This window comes from Dendropsophus ebraccatus, chromosome 6, assembly GCF_027789765.1.
Source record: "Dendropsophus ebraccatus isolate aDenEbr1 chromosome 6, aDenEbr1.pat, whole genome shotgun sequence".
In the NCBI taxonomy this organism is placed as follows: domain Eukaryota; kingdom Metazoa; phylum Chordata; class Amphibia; order Anura; family Hylidae; genus Dendropsophus; species Dendropsophus ebraccatus.
The window spans coordinates 15620691-15648168 of NC_091459.1; the positions used below are offsets into that span (position 1 = coordinate 15620691).

The 27478-nt window shown below is 44.4% G+C and overlaps 1 protein-coding gene across 2 annotated transcripts in view; it reads left to right on the forward strand.

Moving 5' to 3' along the window:
- Positions 1-360: 360 nt before the first annotated feature.
- The window catches only part of CLCN2 (chloride voltage-gated channel 2), a 123118-nt gene continuing 96000 nt past the window's right edge, over positions 361-27478 (forward strand). The window contains exon 1 of one of the 2 annotated variants that reach the window (XM_069974540.1): positions 361-539. In XM_069974540.1, coding sequence (XP_069830641.1) covers positions 489-539 — 51 coding nt within the window. In that variant the 5' untranslated portion in view covers positions 361-488. The remainder of the gene's footprint in view (positions 540-27478) is intronic. The other variant, XM_069974541.1, reaches the window with a different exon arrangement.

Consider the following 27478-nt stretch of genomic DNA (forward strand, 5'->3'; position numbering starts at 1 on the left):
GTAGCATAATAGTACCCTATCTCGCACATAAGTTAACAAGGTTTACACGGAACGATCTGCGAATTTTTTGCGAACGACGATTTAAGAACATGTTGTAAGATCAAAATGAACGATTTCTCGCTCGTCGTGTGATCGTTCGCTGCGTTTACATGTACGATTATCGCTCGCATTTGATCGTTATCGTACAAATTCGAACGATAATCGTTCCGTGTAAACGCAGCATCGGTTTGGTGTTTGCCCTCAGGTGTATGGCAGAGATGGGGCACAGCCATGAAGTGGACACCACGGAGTGAGGGAAGACCTGAGGGGCGCAGAGAAGAGGCGGAGATTAGGCGGGAACCGGGGCTGGCCGCTCACACCAGGGGAGGGCTGAGCGGGGAGACGTGGGACACAGAGACTTGTCCTGAATGAGAACGAGATAGAGAGACGGCGGCGGCGGCGGCCGGAGGTTCTGTGAGACCCTGCGAGGAGGGAAGAAAGCCGCAGCCATGCCCGGGAACGGGATGGAGCCCCGGGCTCTGAAATACGAGCAGACACTGGTGAGTGCCACAGACGCTGAGGCGGCCCCGGCTCTCCATGACCTCCCTGCAGTTTTTTCCTGTTTTTTCCTTGGTTTTCAGTGTTACATCAGCGGCTGCTGCAGCCCTCCATGGTGCCCGGCCGCCCCCTCCTCACATAGCTGCACACTGACAGCTCCCCTCAGCTGCAGCCTCTGTGTAGGACTACAACTCCCAGCATGCCACAGGTTGTAGTGCTGAGGGGAAACTTGTGCTGTACTGTAAGGGAATGATGGGAGTTGTAGTCCATCACTACAGTTAGATTGCTGTATCCTTCCATTCATATATATCAGGGGTAGGGAACCTTGGCTCTGGAGCTATTGCAAAACTACAACTCCCATCATGCCTGGACAGCCTTTGGCTGTCCAGGCATGATGGGAGTTGTAGTTTTGCAACAGCTGCAGAGCCAAGGTTCAATACCCCTGGTGTATATATATATATATATATATATATATATATATATATATATATATTGTCCCAGCAATACAGGCAGGCTTGCCCTGTGATCCCTGCACATTAGTAGGAGTTGTCCCTGTAGTAAAAGGACTTTGTTCTGTCACAACCCTGCCCAGAGATCATATACATGGAGTATAGCAGTGATTGACAACCTGTGGCCCCCTAACAGGTGTACAACTACAACTCTCAGCATGCCCTGCAAGCCTCAGACAGTCAGAACATGCTGAGAGTTGTAATTTTGCAACTGAGTTGTTTGACGTATCCAAATGTTTTATATATATATATATATATATATATATATATATATATATATATATATATATATACACACACACATCCAAATGTTTTATATATATATAACATTTGGTTGTGTGTATATACACACACATATACATATTAGTGTACACTCTCAATATTGCGGCTGTCCTACCTGAATAGTGTGGATCATGCTCACCATTTATACCAGGGATAGGGAACCTTCGGCCCTCCAGCTGTTGCAAAACTACAGTTCACATCATGCCTTTTGGCTGTCCAGGCATGATGGGAATTGTAGTTTTGCAACAGCTGTAGGCCTGAAGGTTCCCCATCCCCGATTTATACTATGATAGGTAGAGACTAGAGATGAGCGAACCGGGTTTGGGTTCGAATCGATCCGAACCCGAACGTTCGGCATTTGATTAGCGGTGGCTGCAGAACTTGGATAAAGCTCTAAGGTTGTCTGGAAAACATGGATGCAGCCAATGACTATATCCATGTTTTCCACATAGCCTTAGAGCTTTTTCCAAGTTCAGCAGCCACCGCTAATCAAATGCCGAACGTTCGGGTTCGGATGGACTCGAGAATGCTCCAGGTTCGCTCATCTCTAGTAGACACATGTAGAGGATGTGTAATTGTTCACGTCGCTATTTGTCCGTAATTGCGTCCACATCCACGCAAGTTTTAAACCGATAAAAAAAATGTAACTAGTTTTGTTAGATTTGATCCACGTTTTTCACGGACGTCCTGCATGTGACATCCACAATGTTCTGCAAAATAAAACATGGATTCCCATACACTTCTGTCGGTAATCCGTACCCCAATCACAATCTCTACGGATTGTAAATCCGCAATAGAACGGACTGTGTTAATAGCCCAGTAGAGATCAATGAGCAGTAAGATGATGTGTGATTACAAGACGTGTGAATAAGGTGTAAGAAAGTGTTCGGGAGACCAGGTACTGGTTTTGCATTGGTGGAATATACTTTTGTATTACTCCTCACCCCAGTATTCACTCATTATAGTTAAAAGACCTAAACAACACGGGACGCATCTTGCTGTATTTCTTCAAAGCGTAGAAAACTGTGTCTGGTGTTTTAGCAATACAAAAATGTGTCCCTCTCATTTCATAAAACTTTTGACGTGTCATAGAGGCATTTCAGAAGTTTTTATTGGTCCGGGTGTGAGTGTTCAGACTTGTACTGATCGGGAGATAGAGGAGAGAAGGCTCTGTGTCACATGATCAGTCGGGCTCCATTATAAGGGCCCTATCCGGCCGATTATCGCTCCATGTAATAAACACAACGATCAGCCGACGACAACGATCATTGGCTGATCGTTGATATAGGTTTGGACCTATAATTATCGGACACCGACTGCGCATCGCTACGTGTAATAGTGGTGCGCGGCTGGAGGCTGACGATTTCCAAACTCTTTACATTACCTATCAATGCTGCAGGGCTCCTCTTGCGCTCTGCTTCTCACTAGGTCCCGCGCGCTGTAGCTCTAGAACGGCCTGTCTGAGCCAATCACTGGCCGCGACCGCCATTGCCAGCTCAGACAGGCTGCTTTGGAGCTGCAGCGCGCGGGACCCGGTGTGAAGCAGAGCGCAAGAGGAGCCCTGCAGCATGGATAGGTAATGTATAGAGTTTAAGCAAGGGCTGCAAGGACATCAGTAACGATGTCCATGCAGCCCTTGTTAAACGATTATTGGCCCGTGTAATGCTGCGTTTACACGGAGCGATAATTCGCCCGATCGTACCATTAATGATTTCGAAGTAACAATTTTTTTTCTATAACGATCAGCGTTTAGACGGAGCGGTATATTATGCAGAAAAATCGTTTTGCGATCGCTTAAGCCTATCTCGCACATAGGTAAAATCAGTGAACGACTGTTTACACGAAACGATCTGCGAATGTTTTGCGAACGACGATTTAAGAACATGTAAGATCAAAATGAATGATTTCTCGCTCGTCGCTTGATCGTTCTCTGCGTTTACACGTACGATTATCGCTCGAATTCGATCGTTATCGTGCAAATTCGCACTATAATCGTTCCGTGTAAACGCAGCATAATAGGCCCAGTAAACGAGCGGCAATCTAGCAGATCGGCGCTCATTTACAGTAATTATCGGGCCCCCTTTGGCCCGTGTAAAAGGATCCTAAGTCCAACTGATCACATGACATGGGAGAGCTGAACAATCAGACCCGGACCAATCAAAACTTTTGACATGCGTGTCTCTATGACATGTCAAAAGTTTTGTGAAACTGCAGCAACACTTTATTATCCAACTCATCTGTTTGACTAAAGTAGTTGGCAAGAATTGCAAGTAGTCTGTAATATGTTAGCTAGAGATGAGCGAACCGGAGCGTGCAGCATTTGATTACCGGTGGCTGAAGAAGTTGGATGCAGCCAAATCTGTATCTATGTTTCCAGGACTCCCCAGGTCAGCCGCCAGGTTTAGACGAAACATTGTTTTTTCTGGTTGTTCTGGGGTGTTTTGCATATTGTTTTTTTGGCTGGATGGGATAGCACAGACCTCTTGGCTGGATGGGATAGCACAGACCTCTGAGCTCTTCCATAGGGCAGAATCCTCTATCAAAGTTACAGTATAGAGCTGAGGAATACGTTGGAGAGTCCCACCAATGTCGACCCCTGCAAAGCACCACAATGAGCCTAAGCTTTTGTACTATTGTTACTATTCTTATTAGGTCTCTGTCCGGCTCCTTGGGTACATACCTGTCAATAAGTTGTGTGACTGACTGACTCTTGGGCAGTACCAATCAGAAATACACTGTATTAGAGATGAGCGAAGTAGGAGTAAAGCGAAGCGCTTCGTTCCTATCGGGATTCTGCTCACCAGGCTGCTGGCTTTGTAGTCTGCTCCGTTCCATGCTGGGAACTTCTCCCAGTTTCCCAGGACTGGATCCATCTTTTCCCATCACCCGGAGAGGAGCAGCAGGGAGCGGGGCAGACTTTAAAGCCCGCAGCCTGATGAGCGGAATACAGGTATACAGATAGGAACGAAGCGCTTTGCTTCATTCTGACTGCGTGAGTATGTAATGTCAATGTCTATCAGACTACTGTGAAATTTATATAGTAAAAGTAACTGATCATTTGAACAAATCTTGTGATAGGTAGGGATCTGTTATAGTGCAGACGTGTTTGCCCATGGGGCCGGATCTACATGATAGGTGCCCAGAGCTTTTCCTATTAGACGGGCCTTGCCCCGCCTCTCAACTATGACTAATAGCTCTAGCGTCCAATCAAAGAACCACAGGAGCTACCAATGAGAGCCGAGAGTAGGGTCAGGAACGCTCATTGTACTGGGTACAGTAGAATTTGCTTTCTGGGCACTTGCAGCAGCCAGAACTTAAACAGTTTTTCTTAAGGCCCTGTTCCACGGAACGATTATCGGCCATATTAGCGCTCGTTTGCTCCTCTCAGTCGGCCCCTGGAATGGGGCTATTAGTCGTGCAGGATGCAGGTGCTGGCTGTTATCTATGGCTGACATTAGCGATAACGCTGATGTCGGTCATTTAACGATAAATGCCACTGTCAAAACTGACAGCAGCAATTAAACAGCGGTGTGTTGTTGGTGGTGTAGGGGTTAGGTCGGCTCCCAGAGATGAGATAGTGTTGTTACATCAGCCCTAAGCCTTCTGTAGGCCCAAGTGACAGTCTGCCATCTGCAAGTTCTATATGCAGATCACAGAGAAATTTGGTTCTGTACATTGCAATAGCAGTGAACTGACTTTAATATGCAAGACAACTTGACTTCAGAATAACCCTCCCGGCATTACAAAGTTTCAGATACAGCCTGCCAGGGACTTGTTTGCATCAGCTTTGGGTCCATTTAAACAGAAAGGTTATCTGACAGATTATATCTGCCAAAGATTTCACGCCAAAGCCAGGAACAGACTATAAACAGAGAACAGGTCATAAAGGAAAGTCTGAGATTTCTCCACTTCTCAAATCCATTCCTGGCTTTGGCTTCAAATCTTTGGCACATAATCTGTCAGAGGGGAGGGAAATGCTCCACAGATTTTTGTGTTTACAGCACAAAGCAGCAGCTTAAAACTGGGGGAAGGAGACTGAAGAGATAATAACAAATATGGAATAAATTGTTAGTCTCATCATGGGCAGAAAAATATGAAAAGTTATGTTTAAGTGGAATAGCCCTTTAAGGACCCAACCAATTTTTCTCTATTGCAGTTTTTCCTTTCCATGTTTTAAAGCGCTTGCATTTTTTCACCTACAGACCCATATAAATTTGTGGGGGTTTTTTTGCAAAACCAATTGTACTTTGCAATGACAGACTTCATTTCTCCATAAAATTTTCTGTAAAACTCGGGGGGAAAATTATTTGCACGTTGATATTGTGTCTTTATGTTGTTCTCGCTGTGGTTAAACTTACATGTTATCTACATTACTCACGTCAGTACAATTACAACAACAGCCAATTTACATAACTTTTATTTTATTTTACTACGTTTAAAAATAAAAACTTAAAAAAAATTAAACATTATGCATATCCCTTTCTGTCACACTGTGGTCCATGCTCCCTTCATACTGATACTCAGTTTTTTCTAAAAAAAAAAAAAAAGAAAGAGACCAAACAAAGGAAGTACCAGTCCTTGATTGTCGGCCATTCATGAACGCGCTTTTACTACGCATGTGTACAGTAGGGATGCATGATGCACCAAAAAATCGATACTACTATCGATTTTCGGGGCAAAAAAACGGTTCGATACCAGGATTTTCTGGTATCGATACTTTATGTTAAACTACAAAATAGCGTAGTTTAACATATAGTGCCGAGAACATGACAGGCGGCTACCTGAGCGCCTGTCATGTTCTCTCTGTGCCACCCCTGCGAACACAGACCCGGGACCCTGCGCGCTCACTCGGGCCCAGATCATCCACCTACCATGCAGCTGCCGCCGGCAAATTTTAGGTCGCCTCTCCTGCCTCTGACATCGCCAGCCCCAGGACACGTGTGTGTCACTGCGGGTCCTATGGGCTAAGATGAGGACCTTCCCCCCCCCCCCCCCCCTCCACAGGCACCGAGCATGAGACACAGCTGGGCCGGTGAGTGTCTGACAAGGGTAGAGGGGCAACACAGGGTCGGTGGCAGGAGAGGGAGAAGAGCGGCTGAGAGCTGCACGGTCCGGGAGAGGAGAACGCAGGAGAAGGCTGGAGGTGGGGGAGGCGAGGAGGAGATCTGACAGGAGGTAGCTGTGAGGCCGGGCCGTCAGGACATCCCCTGGGCTGGCATCAGCAATGTGGGGGGTGAACAAAAGGTCGGCCTGGCTGCGACTGTGAAGGGAAGTGGGAGGGGGGCGGTAGCCTGCACATTACTCTGCCCCCCGAATCCAGCTGGAATAGTGCAATTACAACCCCCATCATCCCCCCTGATAGCTGAAGTGTGTTACATGACTACAGTTCCCATCATCCCCCTGATAGCTGTGTTACATGACTACAGTTCCCATCATCCCCCTGATAGCTGAAGTGTGTGTTACATGACTACAGTTCCCATCATCCCCTTGATAGCTGAAGTGTGTGTTACATGACAACAACCCCCATCATCCCTAATAGCTGAAGTGTGTGTTACATGACTACAACCCCCACCATCGCCCTGATAGCTGAAGTGTGTGTTACATGACTACAGTTCCCATCATCCCCCTGATAGCTGAAGTGTGTGTTACATGACTACAGTTCCCATCATCCCCCTGATAGCTGAAGTGTGTTACATGACTACAGTTCCCATCATCCCCCTGATAGCTGAAGTGTGTGTTACATGACTACAGTTCCCATCATCCCCCTGATAGCTGAAGTGTGTGTTACATGACTACAGTTCCCATCATCCCCCTGATAGCTGAAGTGTATCACATGACTACAGTTCCCATCATCCCCCTGATAGCTAAAGGGTGTATCACATGACTACAGTTCCCATCATCCCCCTGATAGCTAAAGGGTGTATCACATGACTACAGTTCCCATCATCCCCCTGATAGCTGAAGTGTTATTGTGCATATTATAAGATTATCACCTTCCTGATGACGCACGGTAAATGGTGCAAGTGGAGAAACCACCAAAATCAGTACAACATAAAAACGTGGTACTAAATAAAACTACAGATTGCCCCATAGCCATGTTAAGAATCAGAATAGGGCTATTTTTTTAAGAACATTTATTTTAAATAATGGAAACTTTATTTATAAAGTAATATGGTTCGTGCAGACCTGACAGTCGGGGGGGGATCTCTACTCTTGTGTTTTAAAAAAAATATATATATAATTTATTAAGTATCCAATTGGTATCGAGCATTGAAAAAAAAAAAGTTGGTATTGGTATTGAACTCAAAATTCTGGTATCGTGACATCACTAGTGTACAGCTGCTGCGTGTTCAATAGCAGAGAATCTCAGGGGTGCTGGCGTTGTATGGTTGGCTGTCCTGACACACAGCACCAAAACCTCTGTAACCACACAGTGGCATTTTACTGACTAAATTGTTACATAACACAGAGCGTTGTCTCCTGGTAAGCACACATGGGTGATAGTATAATTAGCCTAAGTTAATTGCCCTAAGCTAAAATACAACCTGCATGATGAACAGGTGTCTTTCCGTTAATGAGGGCACAAAGGACGGGGACTTTCTGTGTTTGCTTTTTATCGTTGGTGGTTTGTGCCACCTAGGTGGGGCTTCACGTCCGCAGTGCCACCTAGCTACGCCCACATCAGCTCCGCTTGCCTCGCCCCACTGTGACGTCATCAGTGTCTAGGCCCCTCCCCTTGGCAGCCATTGGATTGGACCGGCCTAGGAGTGGGGCCTAGACCTCTAGGCCGGCCCTTTCCAATGCTGCTGAGGGGCGGGGCTTAGACTGCAATGACGTCACAGATGGGTGGGGCCTGCTGCATTTAACTGTGTCTTGGTTTTTGAGAGATGGTATTTGTCACCTGTCCTGAGCTTCCAGGTCCCCATTTATATTGTGCTTGTGGACCGACTACACGTTTATTTGGCATACAAAGGCTCATCAGCAGTCAGTGGGTGAGCATCTCTATGTTCTGCTATGTTGGTGAGACGCTGAAGTAACAGACCGGACACTAAGCTCCAGGAGTTCTGCGCTCCCTGAGGTGTGTTGCTTCCTTGAAGAACATTATCAATAAATGTGAACATAAAAATAAGACCATTTCATCATAGCTGCAGGTAATTATTTGCTTGAAGAATTAGCCGTGTCTTTTCAGCTAATAATTCACCAGTTCAGGTTTAAGACTTTGTTCTTGCTGATAGTGTTCTGTTATGTTCTTCAGCTTCTAGTCTTAAAGGGGTTTTCCAATTACAAGATTTTTTTTTTCTTGGTAGCAGATACTGGAAGGGGGAAAAATAAAAACTCCTACCCTCACTTTACCTGTTGCTTCAGGTGTCATGTCTGGAGTCCCTGGCAGAAGTCCCCAATGACGTCCCATGAACTCTGCACAGGACTACTGCAGCCAGTCATTGGCATTAGTGATTATAGTTATATTGACCGCTGAGGCCAGTGATTGGCTGCAATATTTGGTGCAAACTGTATGGTGATGTCACTGGGACACTTAAGAACATTAGTGCAATCGGACAGAAAGGTGTTTAAGGTTGTTTTTGAAAAATTTATTTTTATGCAATTAAATAACACAGAATTTACCCCTTCACTAACTGAGGCTATACTTATCAGCTGCTGTATGTCCTGCAGGAAGTGTTGTACTCTTTCCAGTCTGACACAGTGCTCTTTGCTGTCCTTGTCGGGAACTGTCCAGAGCAGCAGCAAATCCTCATAGAAAACCTCTCCTGCTCTTCAGACTGGAAAAAAATACAGGACATACAGCAGCTGATAAGTACTTAAAGTCTTGAGATTATTATTTTTTTTTTTAATAGAAGTGAATTACAAATCTCTGGCACCAGTTGGTTTGAAAGGAAAAAAAAAATCTTTTGGTGAAGAACCCTTTAATACCCCTTTACTGACGTCAACCTACCTATATGTGAATTTATCGCCTCAAATAAAATAGTAAAGTCCCAAAGAAATTTAAAATATGAAAAATAAAACTGTCATGTTGCTGATTCAATAAGTAATATAAATTTAAAGTCAAAGCATCTATGCACTGTGCACATGGTAGAAAATATTATGTCAGAGCAGATTACACCTCGGTTAATACCCAGACATTCTTGGAACAAGTCTTAACCAGTATAACCCTGTGTCCATGATTAGGGCCGGCAGTGGGAAGCTTGGGGTCCTATTACACTGAGCGATTTTTAACGATTAATGATCGCAAACAAGATTGTTTATCGTTAACCTGAAATCGTTCACCATATTACACAGAGCGATAGTCGTTAGGCTGCGCTTGCACGGAACGACAATTCGCCCGATCATACGATTAACGATTTCAAAGTAACTATTTTTTTTATAACGATCAGTGTTTAGATGGAACGATATATTGTACGGAAAAATCGTTTTGCGATCGCTTAAGCCTAGGGATGGTCAGAACCTGCCGAGGTTCGGTTTCGTACGAACCTGAACTCTCGGTAATGATTCCCGCTGTCTGCCCTCTCCGTGGAGAGGGTGGATACAGCCAGAGGACCGCCTGGAAATTTGGGATACAGCCTATGGCTATGGCTGTATCCCAGTTTTCCAGGCGGTCGTCAAGCTGGATCCACCTGCTCCACGGAGAGGGCAGACAGCGGGAATCATTGCCGAGAGTTCAGGTTCGTACGAACCCGAACCTCGGCAGGTACGGACCATCCCTGCTTAAGCCTATCTCGCACATAGGTAAAATCGGTGAATGACTGTTTACACGGAATGATCTGTAAATTTTTTGCGACTGACCAACGACAATTTGAGAACATTGAACGATTTCTCGCTCGTCGCTTGGATCGTTTGCTGCGTTTACACATACGATTAGCGTTCGAATTCAATTGTTATCGTGCAAATTTGCACAATAATCGTTCAGTGTAAACGCAGCATAAGTTACTATGATCGTTATTGCGATCGTTACTATGATCGTTTATTCCTTCTGATCCCAGATAAACAATGAACAATTACACTGAACGATTAAAAAAAAAAAAATGAGGAACTTGAGCGAACGAATGTGGAATTACAGCAAACGATTAGCGATAATTTCAGGTTCAGATCTAAATCAACGATCAACTACATACGAACAATTTTTCGATTGTTGCCTGCAATTACACAGAACGATTATCGTTTAATTTCGAACGATTTAACGATTTTTCTCACAATAATCGTCCGGTGTAATAGGGCCCTTAGAAATAATGGAAGCAAATACCCCAACCTGTATTCGTGGCCATACCCAGCATTTATCCATCAGTAAATAGAGCTTCATGATAAGCAAACATCTATTTCTTACTTTTTTTTTCTGCCTTTTGTAAACTTTCCATGTTGTATATGACGCCATGGAATAAAGCTCATTGTATATACCAGGGATGGGGAACCTCCGGCCCTCCAGCTGTTGCAAAACTACAATTCCCATCATGCCTGGGCAGCCGAAGGCTGCCCAGGCATGATGGGAATTGTAGTTTTGCAGCAGCTGGAGGGCCGAAGGTTCCCCATCCCAGGTATACAGTGAATAAATAGTTGCTATATTCTCCTTGACCTCTACTATGCATTGTCATCTCCCTATATACAGGAAGCCATAGTTATTTTAGAGTCGGCAGGATATTCATACATATTTGATTCCAATGTCTATTGGAGCTCGGAGGAAGCGGTGATATATTTGTGGCCATTACATTGATCTAGTTCTATACATAGTGTGTCACACAAACCTATGTCTGTCTGTGGAAGAAGTGACAGAGCGCTCTGTATCTCTTAGGACGTGTTTCATCTTATCAGGCCAAGTCTTTAGTTTTATCTATCAAAGACCTTTTTTAATATTTGTCATTTACAGTTTTTATCTGTAAGGTTAGTGAAGTTAGTGCAATGCAGAGCATAAAAACCACCTTTGCTCTTCTCTCAGGTCAGCGTGATGTATGAGAAATAAATTAATAATATTGTCCTTCTTATCTTTTAAATAGAATGATAAGTTAATGAATGGAAAACTTGCTATCTGTTTGGATGCAGCCCAGTCATTATACAGGTTAAAGGGGTTGTCCAGAGAAAATCTTTTTCTTTCAAATCAACTGGTGTCAGAAAGTTATATTGATTTGTAATTTATTTCTATTAAAAAATTTCAAGACTTCCCATACTTACCAGCTGCTGTATGTCCTGCAGGAAATGTTCTTTTATTTTAAGTCTGACGCAGTGCTCTCTGCTGACATCTCTGACCGAGACAGGAACTCTGTCTCAGTTTTCTATGAATCTCCATAGAAAATCTCTCCTGCTCTGGACAGTTCCTGTCTCGGCCAGAGATGTCAGCAGAGAGCACTGTGTCAGACTGAAAAACTGCTGGACATACAGCAGTAGATAAGTATGGGAACACTTGAGATTTTCTAATAGAAGTAAATTACAAATCTATATAACTTTCTGACACCAGTTGATTTAAAATAAGAAGATTTTCGCTGGACAACCCCTTTAATTCCTATGGTGTCTGCTAGAACAGCTAGGACTGTACATGTAGGTACTAAGAGATCTTGTACATGTAAAAATTGTAACAATATCCATAGAATGACCCTAGATTTAAAGGGCTAATCCGGGGCTCGTATATTTTAAAGGAGTTTTCCACTCAAACATAACTTTTGATATGTTGCTGCCCATGGTGAGACTAGCAATTCCTTCCATACTTGTATTATCTATTCAGTCTCCTTCCCCCAGTTCAGAGCTGCTGATTTCTGCTAAAAACATAAAAATCTGTGTGTGAGCCTTTCTCTCCATCTCCCCATCTCCCCCTCCTCCCCCCTCCCTTCTGAGACAGTTGATGTAAACAAGTCCCTGACTGGCTTTATCTGCAACATTGTAGCTTCTTTTTAATGCTGGGAGAATTAATCACAGTGAGTTCATTAGAAACTTGAACTCAGAATAACCCTCCCAGCATCATAAAAAAGCTAAAATGTTGCAGATAAAGCCTGCCAGTGACTTATTTACATCAGCTGTCTCAGAAAGAAGGGGAAAAGGAGACAGAACAGTTTATACACAGATGTTTGAGTCTTCAGCAGCACCTGAGAACTGGGGGAAGGAGACTAAATAGATAATAACAAGTATGGAGTGATTTGTTAGTCTAAGGGCCCATTTACACAGAAAGATTATCTGACAGATTATCTGCCAAAGATTTGAAGCCAAAGCCAGAAACGGACTAAAAGCAGAGATCGGGTCATAAAGGAAAGCCTGAGATTTCTCCTCTTTTCAAATCCAATTTTTGCAATAACAATCGCATTTAAGTGATGATCGTTCCATGTAAACACGGCAAACGATCAAGCGACGAGCGAGAAATTCTTCATTTTGATCTTTCAACGTGTTCTCAAATCGTCGTTCGCTAAAAATTTGCAGATCGCTTTGTGTGAACAGTCTTTTAAAGATTCATTCTATGGGAAAGATGGGCTTAAGCGATCTTAAAAACGATCATAATAACGATTTTTCTTACGAGTTTTCTAACGATTTAATCGTCTAAATCAGGGGTGGGGAACCTTTTCCATGTCGAGGGCCGGTCGGGCATTAATAAAATCATTCGAGGGCCGCATACCGTGTGCGGCAGTTAGTAGCGTGGGTTTGCAGCACCCGGGGCAAGGCACAGTATTGTTCCCCTAGTGCCTCTGCTATTGTAGTTAACCCCCCCAGTGATGCCCCTTGTAGTCTAGTTAACCCCCAAGTCATGTCCCTGGTAGCCTAGTTAACCCCCCCAGTGATGCCTCTGGTAGGCCTAGTAAACCCCCATCAGTCATGTCCCTGGTGGCCTAGTTAACCCCCATCAGGCATGTCCCTGGTGGCCTAGTTAACCCCCATCAGGCATGTCCCTGGTGGCCTAGTTAACCCCCATCAGGCATGTCCCTGGTGGCCTAGTTAACCCCCATCAGGCATGTCCCTGGTGGCCTAGTTAACCCCCATCAGGCATGTCCCTGGTGGCCTAGTTAACCCCCATCAGGCATGTCCCTGGTGGCCTAGTTAACCTCCATCAGGCATGTCCCTGGTGGCCTAGTTAACCCCCATCAGGCATGTCCCTGGTGGCCTAGTTAACCCCCAAATAAAAAAAATAAACATCCCACTCACCTTACCTCCGCTCCCACGCTGCCCATGTCCTCTTCTGTCCCAGGTCCTCTGTGCCGGTCTTTCTCCTGCAGGCGGCGCGCGATGAAATGACGTCATCACGCGCGGCCCGCAGGAGACTGAAGACACGCGCCGCTCTGCTGGGGAAGAAGCCGGCATAGACAGCATCCTCCTGTGTCCGGCAGCTGTCACAGACACCGGAGGATGCTGTGTATGCCGGCTCCTTCCTCCTCCAGAGCGGCGCGCATCACAGGGGAGCTGCGGGCCGCTGGCCGCATCAGGAGGTCTAAGGGGCCGGATGCGGGCCGGAGGTTCCCCACCCCTGGTCTAAATGCTTATTGTTATAATCACCCAATCGTTGCTTCAAAATCGTTAAACGATCGATTGGGCGAGTTATCGCTTCGTGTAAACGCAGCATCACTATGGGCAGCAACATATCAAAAATTTATGTTTGAGTGGGATACCCCTTTGAATATGTTGCTGTCATACAAGAAAACATAAACATTGAAGGAGACATGTTATGGTTACCTCTCCCTCTGATAGTATATAGTATATGATAGTAATTTTGAGTATAAATAAAACATATTGTGACCAGGTGGTAAAGAATAGGAATATTCATTATTTGGATAATTGTAATCAATGATGGCCTTTTCTCTATACGGTGTGTGCGCAATGTGCTGCTGTCCAATTTCCCATTGACCTCAATGGTGTGCAGTATTAGGCCATGTTCCCACTGACATAGACACCCGCCATTCTGGGAGCCGGCTGGGTCACAGAACGGCCGGTGTCAGAGAAGATCATCGTGAAGTTGACCTTCACTTCTGATGAATTGGGATACGGGCGCACCCGTGCGCGCCCGCATACCACTTCCTGACTGCACACTCCATTGTGTGAACTGACAGGTTCTCTGCGTCCGCTATTCAGTGAATAGCGGCCGCAGAAAACTGACATACCTCTTTTTTTTTTTTCTTTTTTTTGCGTCGCCGCTAGGGATCCCGGCCGGAGTGTATACCATGTGTATACACTTCGGCCGGGATTCCATAGACTGCAGCACTACGTAAGTTCCGTAGTAATCACGGCCGTTGTTGCAAATCGGCAACAACGGCCTTTATTATTATGAAACTTACGTAGTGTAAACATAGCCTTACATTGAAAATACCATATTTTTACCTCAAAATTACGGCTGTATTTATTATACAATGTGTGAGCAAAGCCTTTAACTGTAGATGAAAATTTAAATATCTATTTTTTTTTTTATTTTTTTTTTTGTGCCGAGATTAAAAGTTTAATTTCAAAGCGGAGCGGAGAACTAATCTGGTCTTGTCACTGCCTGGAGTTTTAGGAGATTACCTTTCTTTGTGTGCACGTTCTGTTACACACTGCCGGTTTGTGAATTCCTGTAGTATGTAAGTGGCTGGTAACGTTGAATAATCCAATGGATCCCTGTGAGAATTAGGTCGTAGACAGAGCTGAGACCATTTAGTTAATAAGGTATTGTGCTAACCGGAGTTGTTCCATAGGATTGTGGATGTGACTGGGGTGAGCTGCCAAATCCGTGGCGGGTGATCCGCCGGGATTCCATAGTGTGGACATACCGTTAAGGAATTAAGGAATTCCGCCTGATTTGCTCAGTGTGAACATACCCTTTGTATAGAAATAGTGTTGTCAGGGCCTTGGGAAGGTCTTCGAATCAGCAGAATTCGGCTAGGTTCACACTATGTAAAAATGATGGCCGGCTTTCATAAAAACGTCCGTCATTGTGCAAATAACATCTGTAATTTTTGTAATGACGGACATTATTTTGTAAGACGGACGTAATTTATACATACAAAGTGTGAACCTAGCTGTTTTCCCCTAGTTTCACCACATTCGCCTCTTTGTTTATTCACTTGAAGGGGACATGGCCTGTGACTAGTCAAATTTTATGTGAGATTAATCATGTGCAGTTTTTGCACCATAACGTTCTTTATTAGCCACAATGTATTGGAGTTATATAGATTTGTAAATTACTTCTATTTAAAAATCTCAAGTCTTCACATACTTATCAGCTGCTGTATGTCCGGCAGGAAGTGGTGTTTTCTTTCCAGTCTGACACAGTGCTCTCTGCTGACACCTCTGTCCATGTCAGGAACTGTCCAGAGCAAGAGAGGTTTTCTATGGGGATTTGCTGCTGCTCTGGACAGTTCCTGTCTTCCTGTCAGTGCTGGCAGCAGAGAACACTGTGTCAGACTGAAAAAATACACCACTTCCTACAGGACATACAGCAGCTGACAAGTATGGGATGTGTGGAGATTTTTTTTTTTTATAGAAGTTAATTACAAATCAACATAACTTTCTGAAACCAGTTGAGTTGAAAGAAAAGGATTACCCCTTTAAAATTTTTATTGTCTAATCCTAACCCACCTTACCCATACTGGGGAATAATAGACATAATCTTTACTTGTTCAATCAGGAATACATAATCTTCTCTTGATCTGAAGAACTAAAGTAAAATGAATCATCTGGGAGTTTTATGTAACATGGTGGGCGTCCTGCATACTAAGTGTCAGTGTTGCCTGGAGCAACTTGCTCAGAAAGAATAATAAAATCTGGTTGGTTGCTATGGGCAACTGTCACCCCTCTTGTCGGAACACAATAAGGGCGAGACCTTTTGTCTTTGTAAAGCCACAAAGTTACATAATATTATACACACATGAAAATCACAGAACAAAGTAAAAAAAAAATAGAGAGGATTGCACGTAAAGGGGAATTTATTATAAAAAATAAATAAAAATTGCCCATTGCTCCTAAATTTTGGCCAAAACAAACAAAATGTGCAAATCTTCAACAATATTTCACCAAAACCTACATAAAAAGCTTTGTCCTAGGGCATTCATTACTTTCAGAGTCTTTCCGTTCTGTGTGTGAAGAAGTCCTTGTGCTCGGCCGTTACTTGGTGATTTGCCAGAAGCGATGAATGCCGGAGAGGAACCCTGGAGGTTTTGTTTGTGTGATAAATTGGCCCTTTAGGACAGGACTGTCACTGACGGGGACTCGGATCCTTGTATATTTAGGTGTGCACAGGGCACCAGGCAAAATTTATGGGTTTCAGTGATGGGGGGGGGGGGGGGAATAGTTTAGGGTACATTCACATGTAGAGTGTTTTTTCAGCTGTATGTTTTATCTTTTGTTATCAGTCTAAAACCCCAAAACAAGCAGAAGTAACATAGTTAATAAAAAAAAGACAAGGGTCCATCAAGTTCAACCTACAGAAATCTTTCTGTGTTGATCCAGAGGAAGGCAAAAGACCTTATGGACCCTTACGGTTTCAGATGCCGAAACGTTTTTGATACTGCATGTTTTGTCTTTTGTTTTAAGTTTCAAGAACATGAAGCTAAAAACATGCTAAAGACTGTATGTGCGAATGGTCCCTTAGGGTCCTATTCCACAGAGTGATAATCGGCCCGATTCGCCCTATTATTGCTCCGTGGGATAGAGACAATGATCAGCTATTGATCGTTTATTTAGGTTCAAACCTAAAATCATCGGGTACCGACCGCACATCGCTGCGTGTAATAGCGATGCGCGGGGGGCGACCAACGATTTCACAAGCACCATGCTTACCTAAACATGTTGCAGGTCTTCTCCTGCTTCTTCCTCCTGGTCCAGCGAGCAGCAGCAGCTTTGATGCGGCATGCTGACAGACCGCTCAGTGAATCACTGGCCAGGACCACGTGGCCAGCAATTGGGTGAGTGGTCTGTCAGCTTAGACAGGCCGCACCAAAGCTGCTGCTGCGCGCGGGATCGGGAGGAAGAAGGAGCCCAGGAGAAGAGCTGCAACATGGTTAGGAAATGTATGGTGTTTAAACAAGGGCTGCAAGGACATCTGTAACTATGTCCCTGCAGCCCGCGCTAAACGATTATTGGGCAGTGTAATAGGCCTAATAAACATTATTGATTGGGCCCCTATCTACCGTGTAATAGGACCCTTACTGACAGCAGCTTCCTGTGTACCTCATAGAGCTAATATCAGACTCCCCTCCTCCAGGCTGTGCTGTCCTGCTCTGTGGTAACTCAGTCCATAAGATGGTTGACATGGAGGATAATATATGTTCCACAGGATCAGCAGAAATACTACTGATTTTTTATAGGGGATTTCACCCTTTACAATTCATGGGGTGAAACCCTCTCCGAATCCATTGCAGAATCAGTCTGTGGTGGTGTGTGCACAGTACTACAAGAAGTACACTCATTGACCCCCCCCCCCCCCCCCCCCCCAAAAAAAAAATGCACCCAGATAGAAATATTGGATTGCTGCAAAACTTGGCATGGTGCGAAAAGCCGACTTCATAAGTCATACACAAAACTACCTTCCTCAGTTAGAGCCCTATTACACGGGATGATTACCATGCAAAAAATCGTTATATCATTCAAATTTAAACGATAATCGGCCTGTGTAAAAAAAATCGTTATATCATTCGAATTTAAACGATAATCAGCCTGTGTAATTGCAGGAAACGATCGAAAAATTGTTCGTATATCGAGATTTAGATCTGAACCTAAAATTATCGTTAATGGGTCGCTGTAATTCCACGTTCGTTCACTCAAGTTCTGCATTTGTTCACTAATCGTTCAGTGTAATTGCACATTGTTCATTGTTTTGCTGGGATCAGATGGAGTAAACAATCATAGTAACAATCGTAACTAAAGACCATCTTACTGTGTATTATGGTGAACGATTTGAGGTTAACGATAAACAATCCTGTTTGCGATCGTTTATCAATGTTAATTGTTAAAAATCGCTCCGTGTAATAGGACCTGTAAGCACTCCATTGGTCAGATGAAGGCTTTGGATGTTGGGGGACCTCATGAACCAGGACTAACTCAGATTGCCCACAACTTTGGGGATCAGCTTGAAATTTCAGTGGCCCACCTTGCAGGTACTCTACATATGGCAGGTCCATGTCTTTTTGTTATGACTGAATCTCAGACACACACACCCAACAATATAGGGACTGTACCACACAAGACCTCCATATCCCTTTTATAGAAATCTGTGGAAAACTTCTATCTTGGTATTTCTATCTGGGATGGCCGATCCACATTATGCACAGAATGGGGTATAACTACGAGATTGGAGGGGCCCCATAATCCCTGCTGAACGCAGCTGCAGGCACCACATGCGGCTTTCGCTTCTCTTAAGGGGCTCCATAGAGAATAAATGGAGCTGTAGCATGCATGCAGTGTCCACAGCTCCATTCACCTGGGATTTCGGGGTCCATGTTCTTAAAATTAATGCAGTCAGACCCCCTCAAACCTCTTAGATACTGTGCACACTGTGGATAGGGCATAACCCACACCACCTCCTCTCCTCGTCCCCTTACTGTTGGTGTTCCCCAAGGCTCTGTACTCGGGCCTCTTCTCTTCTCCATCTACACCTCTGGCCTGGGACATATCATAGAATCCCACGGCTTCAGGTACCATCTTTATGCCGATGACACTCAGATCTACCTCTCTGGTCCGGATGTCACCTCTTTGCTATCCAGGATTCCCGAGTGTCTATCGGCCATATCCTCCTTCTTCTCCTCCCGCTTTCTAAAACTTAACATGGACAAAACAGAACTTATCATCTTTCCCCCATCTCGCTCCACCCCGCCTTCTAATCTGTCAATCACTATCAATGGCTGCACTCTGTCCCCTGTCCCCCAAGTCCGCTGCCTTGGCGTCACCTTTGACTCTGCCCTGTCCTTTAAACGACATATTCAGGCCCTGACCACCTCCTGCCGCCTTCACCTCAAAAACATTTCCAGAATCCGCTCTTTCCTCACCCCTGACTCCACCAAACTGCTGGTCCATGCTCTCATTATCTCCCGCTTGGACTACTGTAACATCCTCCTCTCTGGCCTTCCAGCTAACTCCCTTGATCCCCTCCAGTCTATCCTTAACTCTGCTGCCCGACTAATCCACCTTTCCCCTCGCTTTGCCTCAGCCTCTCCCCTCTGCCAATCCCTTCACTGGCTCCCCATTGCCCAACGTATTGACTTTAAATTGTTGACCATGACATACAAGGCAATCCACAACCTGTCCCCTCCGTACATCTCTGACCTGATATCCCGCTACCGTCCCTCATGCAACCTTCGATCCTCCATTGACCTCCGTCTCCGCTCCCCCCTTGTTCGTACCTCGCACAACCTCCTCCAAGACTTTGCCCGAGCCGCCCCCATACTCTGGAACTCGCTACCCCGACACATCCGTCTCTCATCCACCATCAAGTCCTTCAAAAGTAACCTGAAAACCCATCTCTTCAAACAAGGCTACAACCTACAATAACTCTGCATCACACTTGAATGGCTGCACTTTACCTCCTGTTTCTCTCCCTATACCCCATAGATTGTGAGCCCTCGCGGGCAGGGTCCTCTTCCCCCATGTACCAGTCTGTCTTTTGCCTTCATGTAATGTTTTCTGATCTTGTATTGTTCCTGCCTGTTGCCTATCTATTGTATAGCGCTCTGGAACTAAGGGCGCTTTATAAATAAATAATAATAATAATAATAACCACCCTAGATGGAAAGGCCTTTTTAAGTTACTTTGCAGCATCTATTTTTACAACCTGGTCCGAAGACCAAGAAACCTGAAATGTGTAATAAACAATAGGATCCTACTTCAAATCAGCACATTCCGTCCTTTATGGCTTTAATATTTCACCATCTCTGAGAAAACACTGCTCATCCAAAGGCTATGCCCTAGGTAATCAACATGTACCATCACTTCATGCTATATGTTGGTTGTATGTCAGTTGTAATGTTTGTTTTCCCTTTTCTCTCTTCTCCGATTTTGTTTTTGAAAGTTGTAATAAAAATATGTAAAAAAAAACCCCAAAACTAGCATGTAGTAATGTCTCGTATGTAAATGATTACAGGTGTGGTCTTATTAGATACTGGGTCTCACCACAAGAGGGCATAAAAGTGCTTTCCTCGCTTACCTGTATAAAAAAAATACTTGGAGGCTCCTTTTTGGTAACTTGCATATTGGTAAGAAATTGTTGCCCACTGAATGTGCCCTCACAACGCTGAGACATTAGATGGCGTCCCCGCTCTGAACCGCCGCAATCCCAGGTGCTATATGCAGCCCGGGACCGCAGCTATTAGTGGTCACGGTCCGATCGCCATGCCCGCTAATTAAGTATTTAGATGCAGCTGTCAAAGTTGAGAGCTGCGTCTAAATGCTTGCTGTCCCCCATACCTGGTGGTTTAGTGGGGGGATCGCCCATCCCCTCGTGATGCAATCACGGAGGGGTGATCCCCACATCTGTCCCAGGCCGGGGTCTGTGCCGTTATGGCGCTGATCCCGGCTCGGCATTCTATTGCTTTCGGCTGCAGCAGCCAAAAGCAATAGAGCCCAGATCTGATCGATCTATGCAGTATAACTATACTGCATAGCTCTCAATGAGAGATCAGTGTAGTTATACTAGAAGTCCCCCAGGGGGAATAACCCTAACCCCAGGGGGGATTACCCTCACCCCAGGGGGACTTCAAGTAAGTGTGTTAAAAAAAAAGTTTTTTTTATTAATAGAAAATCCCCTCCCCTAATAAGTCAGAATCACCCGCCTTTCCCCATTTTATAAATAAAAATTAATAAACATATTTGGTATCGGCGCGTGCGTACTCGCCTGAACTACTAAACTATCACATTCCAGATCTCGCAGGTAAACGGCGTAAGCACAAATAAATTGCAAAGTACAAAATTGCGCATTTTTGGTTGCATCAAATCTACAAAAATTGTAATAAAAAGCGATCAAAAAGTCGCATATACGCAAACAAGGTACCGATAGAAAGAACACATCATTGCGCAAAATTTTTTTTTAAAAGCCATCAAATAAAATCAAGGTTATACAAGTTACATATCGTTGTAATTGTTACAACTTGAGGAACATGCATAACAAGACAGTTTTACCCCAGGGCGAGTGGCGTAAAAACAGTCTGCAAAGTACAATTAGTGGAGCAAAAATAAGGGCTTATGTGGAAAAATGCACGTGCTATGGTCTCATATACACAAGGAGGAAAAAAGGACAGCGCAAAAATGAAAACTGTGTCTCCTAAGGGTTAAAGGCAAAATGATGGCATTGTAGTGAGACGCACCCAATGAGATGTTTTTGGCTGACCCTATGTAACCTTATCAGCAAATTCTAAATATGGGACAAGATAAGCAGATATATCTTCTATTTTAAAAACTAGTGACCAGAAGTTTCAGAAAAACTGTGCACATGTGACGAAAACAGATAAAACATGAACAATGTAACCATAGAAACAAAGTATCTTTCACACAATGCATTCACCCAGCAACTTGTAAGACATGAACACAGAGATAAGAAAGGATCCATCAATAAACTGTAAACATGATGCAAATAGAAAGTCCATGAAACTAATACAGCCGCGTTCACACTGAGCTGCTTCAGACGAAAATCCATCCTCCAACGTTTATAGCAAATAGAATTAACTATTTATTATGTATTTAATTAAATTTAACCTAATTTAATTACAAAGTAATCCAAAGCTCACAGATTACATAACGGGAAGAATGCTGTGATTGTAGTATATAATCTTTCACTCGTTGCCTTACAAATAAAGTCCTAGATGAGATTTGGGTAAAGCAGACTACTACATGCATATAGTTGGTGTTTAACCCCTTAAAGTGTTACTGTTTTGTATATATATATTTATATATTAATTTTTTTTTGCATAAATCAATAGTACAGGTGATTTTAAGCAACTTTGTAATTGGGTTTATTAGGCAAATATGCCATTATCTGCATTTAAAAAGACTTTCCCCAGGTCCCTCCCCCCTCCTCTCCCTCATCTCTCTCCTTCACTGCTCATTATCAGGAAATCTCGACTCTTTTACATGAGTTGTGCCCTGGAGAGGGGAGGAGGGAGAGCAGAAAACAAAGGATTACACAATGGGAGCTGTGTGAAAGCCAGTATTCAGAGGTCAGAGTTTGCTGACTTTTAGAGGAGATAGCCCGGTAATGAAGCTGTAAATTAACTCTGTTGTCCTGTTTTGGTGCCTCATCTCCCTCCACCCCTCCCCTCTCCATAAGAGAACCATGAAGACAGGGGGGAGAGCCATAAACTGCTTTTTCATGGTAAAACGCATTTTTCAGCTAATAAACCCAATTACAAAGTTTCTTAAAATCACCTGTACTATTGATTTCTGAAAAAAAAAAAAAAAATTAAACGACAGTGACAGTGCTGGGGTGACAGGCTCCCGACCCCTACGCTAGAGCCCCTCATACTTACTCGATCGTGCTGGGGCGCACGCCACTGAGATGAGTCTGACGCTCCATTCATTCTCTATGAGCGTCGGACTCATCTCAGCCGCGCGATCAAGTAAGTATGAGGGGCTCTAGTGGGGGGGTCGGGAGCCTGTCACCCCGGCACGGGGGGTGACAGAACCAAAACTAGCTGCAACCTTAAAGAGGACCTAACACCTCATTCACATGATCTATGCCCTATGAAGGAGGATAGCAGCACAGCTCCCCCTGCCGCCTGGCACGGATCCCACCCGGCAGCAGTGATGACAGGAGCGGCCGGGAGAAGAAGGCAGAGTAGTCTAGGCCACTACTGGTGGAAAAAGTAAGCCGTCCGGCATTGGGGAGTAGGTGAGTGGTCAGATGTGATGACATTATGCGCTCCTGTCATCTCTGCTGGTGGGGGGGGGGGGGGGATCCGTGCTGCGATCCGCACTAGGACATGTCCTATTTTTCACGGCACGGATCATGTGAATGGCTGCATTAACTTTATAGGTTCATACGGGGCGTTTGAATGCAGCCTAAGTGGGCACTGTCACTAGGAAAAAACTTTAGATATGTCACATGCCTGAAGCATCTGAGCAATATAGGTCTTAGGGGTCGTCTTGCTCGTGTACACACACACACACAGCCGCAGCAGACTCTCTCCTTTTTCCCCGGTACACTTAAAAGTGAATGTGCCATCAGTACATTGGCTTTGTTTTGCACATGAATAGACCGGCGCGGGGAAGCCAGTGCCACAGTCTTCTTTTTTTTTTTTTTTGAACCACGACCCGGTTCCCGCAAATGGCACTGATCTTTTGCTGATCATCAGCCCGAGCAGAAGCACTGGAGGCGGGCCGACACCCCTCTATGATGCTGGTGCCGTTCTATTCATGTGCAAAACTGACTGGTTCCATTTTTCACATCTGACCTGTCCCACTTTATATAGGCAATAGGACACAATGCTTTCTTGAAAACCAGACAACCTAAGGGCCCTATTACACGGGACGATTATCGTGCAGAAAATCGTTATATTATTCAAATTCTGTGTAATTGTGCATTTACACGGAACGATTATCATTCAAATTTTCGCAATAAGGATGGCATTTGAGCGATAAACACAGCGAACGATTAAGCGACGAGCGAGAAATCGTTCATTGTGATCTTTCAACATGTTCTCAAATTGTAATTAGTCGTTCGCTAAAAATTCGCAGATCACTTCTTGTAAACCCTTGATTCACCCTATTTGTGAGATGGGCTTAAGCGATCTTAAAAACGATCGCAATAACGATTCTTCTAACGATTTTTTCGTCTAAACGCTGATCATTATAAAAACCAAATCATTGCTTCAAAATCGTTAAACGATCAATTGGGCAAATTATCGCTTTTTGTAAACGGACCATAATATGGTAAAAGATTTAAGGTTAACGATAAACAATCTCGTTTGCGATGGTTTATCCTTAATCAGTAATCATTAAAATCGCTTTGTCTAATAGGACTCTTAGTAAGGGTACTATTACACGGAACGATAATCCGATTCGGCCGATTATCGCTCCATGTAATATAACGATCAGCCGATGACAACGATCATCGGCTGATCGTTGATATAGCTTCTGACCTATTTTCGTCGGGCGCCGACCTATTACACGTAGCGGTGCGCGGCCGCTGACTGATGATATGCATTACCTATCCACGTTCCAGGGCTGCTCCTGCGGTCTTCTTCCCGGTTCCTGCTCGCTCTAGCTTCAGAGTGGCCTGTCAGCTGACAGGCCATTCTGAAGCTAGAGCGCGCGGAACCTGTGGAGAAGCGGAACGCAGAAGCAGCCCTGGAACGTGGATGGGTAATGTATGTAGTTTAAACAAGGGCTGCAAGGACATCAGTAACTATGTCCTTGCAGCCCTTGTTAAACAATTATCGTGCTGTGTAATAGGCCCAGTAAACGAGCGACGATCTAGCAGATCGCTGCTCGTTTACAGGTATTATCGAGCCCCCATCGGCCCGTGTAATACCACCTTAAGGGTATATTCACACGAACGGTCTCGCAGCGAGATTCTCGCTGCGAGACCGGCAGGTCCTGGCAGTTCCCACAAACTATATACTTGCTGCGGTCTGAACGACTGCAGCGAGTATGTAATTCTGCCGCCCTTAACCCCTTCTGCTCCCGCCCGGCTCCCCCGCTGTAAGCATACATTACCTGTCCTCGCTGCACGGGTCCGGCATCCTGCTCTCCCGCTCGGCCAATCGGTGTGTTGCCCAGCCGTAGCCACTGATTGGCCGGACGGGAGAGCTGGACGCCGGACCCGTGCAGCAAGGACAGGTAATATATGCCGGGAGCAGAAGGGGTTAAGGGCGGCAGAATTACATACTCGCTGCGGTCGTTCAGACCGCAGCAAGTATATAGTTTGTGGGAACTGCCAGGACCTGCCGGTCTCGCAGCGAGAATCTCGCTGCGAGACCGTTCGTGTGAATATACCCTAAATCAGGGCTTTTGTACTTTGTTAGTGGGAAATTTTGGTTGATACTATTCTGACTCAAGTGTGACTGTAAGGGTCAATATACACAGAAAGATTATCTGACATTATCTGCCAGAGATTTGAAGCCAAAGCCAGGAATGGATTTGAAAAGAGGAGAAATTTTAGGCTTTCCTGTATGACCTGATCTCTGTTTATAGTCTGTTTGCCAAAGATTTGAAGCCAAAGCCAGGAACAGTCTGTCAGATAATCTTTCTGTGCAAATGGACCCTTCGTGTAGTGTTTGAGAATAAAAAATGTCCAGGTTCAACATCAGGATACAGAAAGCTTGTACAGGACAGTAGGGGAAAATGGAGGAGCTATAACATGACAGCTTAGAGTACAGGAAGACAGGAGGGTCAAACTAACAGGCAATGCAGTATAACATAGATATATGTCACTGAACGAAATCAAGTCCTGGGACGTGACAGATACAGTCAAGTGACTTTTAAAAATTTAAAATTCTTTGCTCTGTTGCGCGGCCTCCGCTTGAAGTTCTGCCGTCCCATAGCTCAATGATATCTGCCGGCTAATTCCGCAGTCCACCAAAAGAATTGACATGTCCTTGGGTGGACGGCTGAATTCGCCAGCGATTATCATTGAGTCTATGGGACGGGCGGAACTTCAAACCAAGGCCAGGAAATAAAATCTGCTTAAAGTGTCTGCACATATTCCGTAGTGTGCACATACCCTAAGGGCCCTATTCCACGGGAAGATTATCGTTCGCATAATCGTTTATGATAAACGATATTACGAAAGACCTGAAATCGTTCACCCATTTACATGGAAAGATAATCGTTACTTATGATTGTTCTTGCGGTCGTCTTGTCGCTATTGCGTTCGTCACTACTGCGAACGACGTCTTATTCAATGCGAACAAGCAATGATAAAAATAGGTCCAGGTCTTATTGAACGATCAACGATTTCTCGTTCGGTCGTTAGTCATTAACTGCTTTTCAAACGAACGATTATCGGTTAGATTCAAACGATTTAACGTTAATCTGAACTATATTCGTCCGGTGGAATAGGGCCCTTACACAAAGCCCACATGTCTGGTATAACAGTACAGGCCAGATATCAGATGAACCTGCTGACATCTATTCTCCGTCACCACTTCCCCACCTTGGCTATAGACTTTGGTGGGGTGGATGGGAATTATTTATGTGTTGTGATGTACTATATGTATGCTGCGTAGGATTATATGTGTGAATGTACAAAAAATGCTACTTTGTAAAGTTGCTCAGCAATGTGGAAGTTTTTCTATGATTCCTTTTCCATAAGTTGAAGTACAATTGGTAATATGCCAAACTAACCTTGCTCCTAGCACAGTATACAAAAGCAAAAACCTAACATAGAGGCATTCATAAATCTCCCGGACTAGGCTGACATTTCTCCAATTTCATGGTACCAGGCATATTAGTATCCTCTACCTGCAGGGATTCAGGCTATGGTCTCACAGTGCAGAAGCCATGTGTTTCTTTTGTAGTCTAGTTGTTTTTGTTGTAACCTTTATCCAGATACGGTGCAGTTTCTAACCGTTTGTTTCCCTTTTGTATGAACCAAAAAAATAAAACCACCTCTATTCCCCAAGCGGCGGCCCTGCACAGGTTACATGTGGCCAGTCACTGCAGAACCTGAACAATATTGTGATCCCCCCTGTGACCTTCCCCTCACGGTAGCTATTACCTCTAAAGCACCTTGGGGCTGTTTTTGTAATAGCAAAACTTTGTGCAGCTTCTGCACTGTGAGAGTGTATCCGCTGTACCCCATTGCATCGTCTTATAGGCCGGCTTCACACTTCCTTAAAATCTCGGAAAAACGCCAGTAAAAACACCATGATATATATTTTTTCTTTTTTGCAAAAACACCAGCGGCCAGATGTTAGCTGGAGGTCAGTGAAAGTTTATGATCACACACATGGTGTTTTGGGGTGGCGGTTTTCTCTCCTCTTTGGTGTCTTTGAGGTTCTGTGGCAGTTTTGTCATGCTTAGGGTGCGGTGTGTTTTTGTTTGCAAACTGTAAGGTTTTTTTTTTTTTCTTCTCCCATAGACTTTAATGGGAATATTCTGGTTGTCTCAAAAACGTTATTGGTGTGTGTATGGTGTTTGTTTGTTTTTTCCCTGCATTTTCTTCTACAGAATTTATTTAGGTTAAAGAGACTTTTCGGCCAAAATAGACTCATCCGCAGGGTGTCCGCACTACACAGGGAACAGGGCCGGAAGCAGTTATGTCCATTTACTGTGTAGCG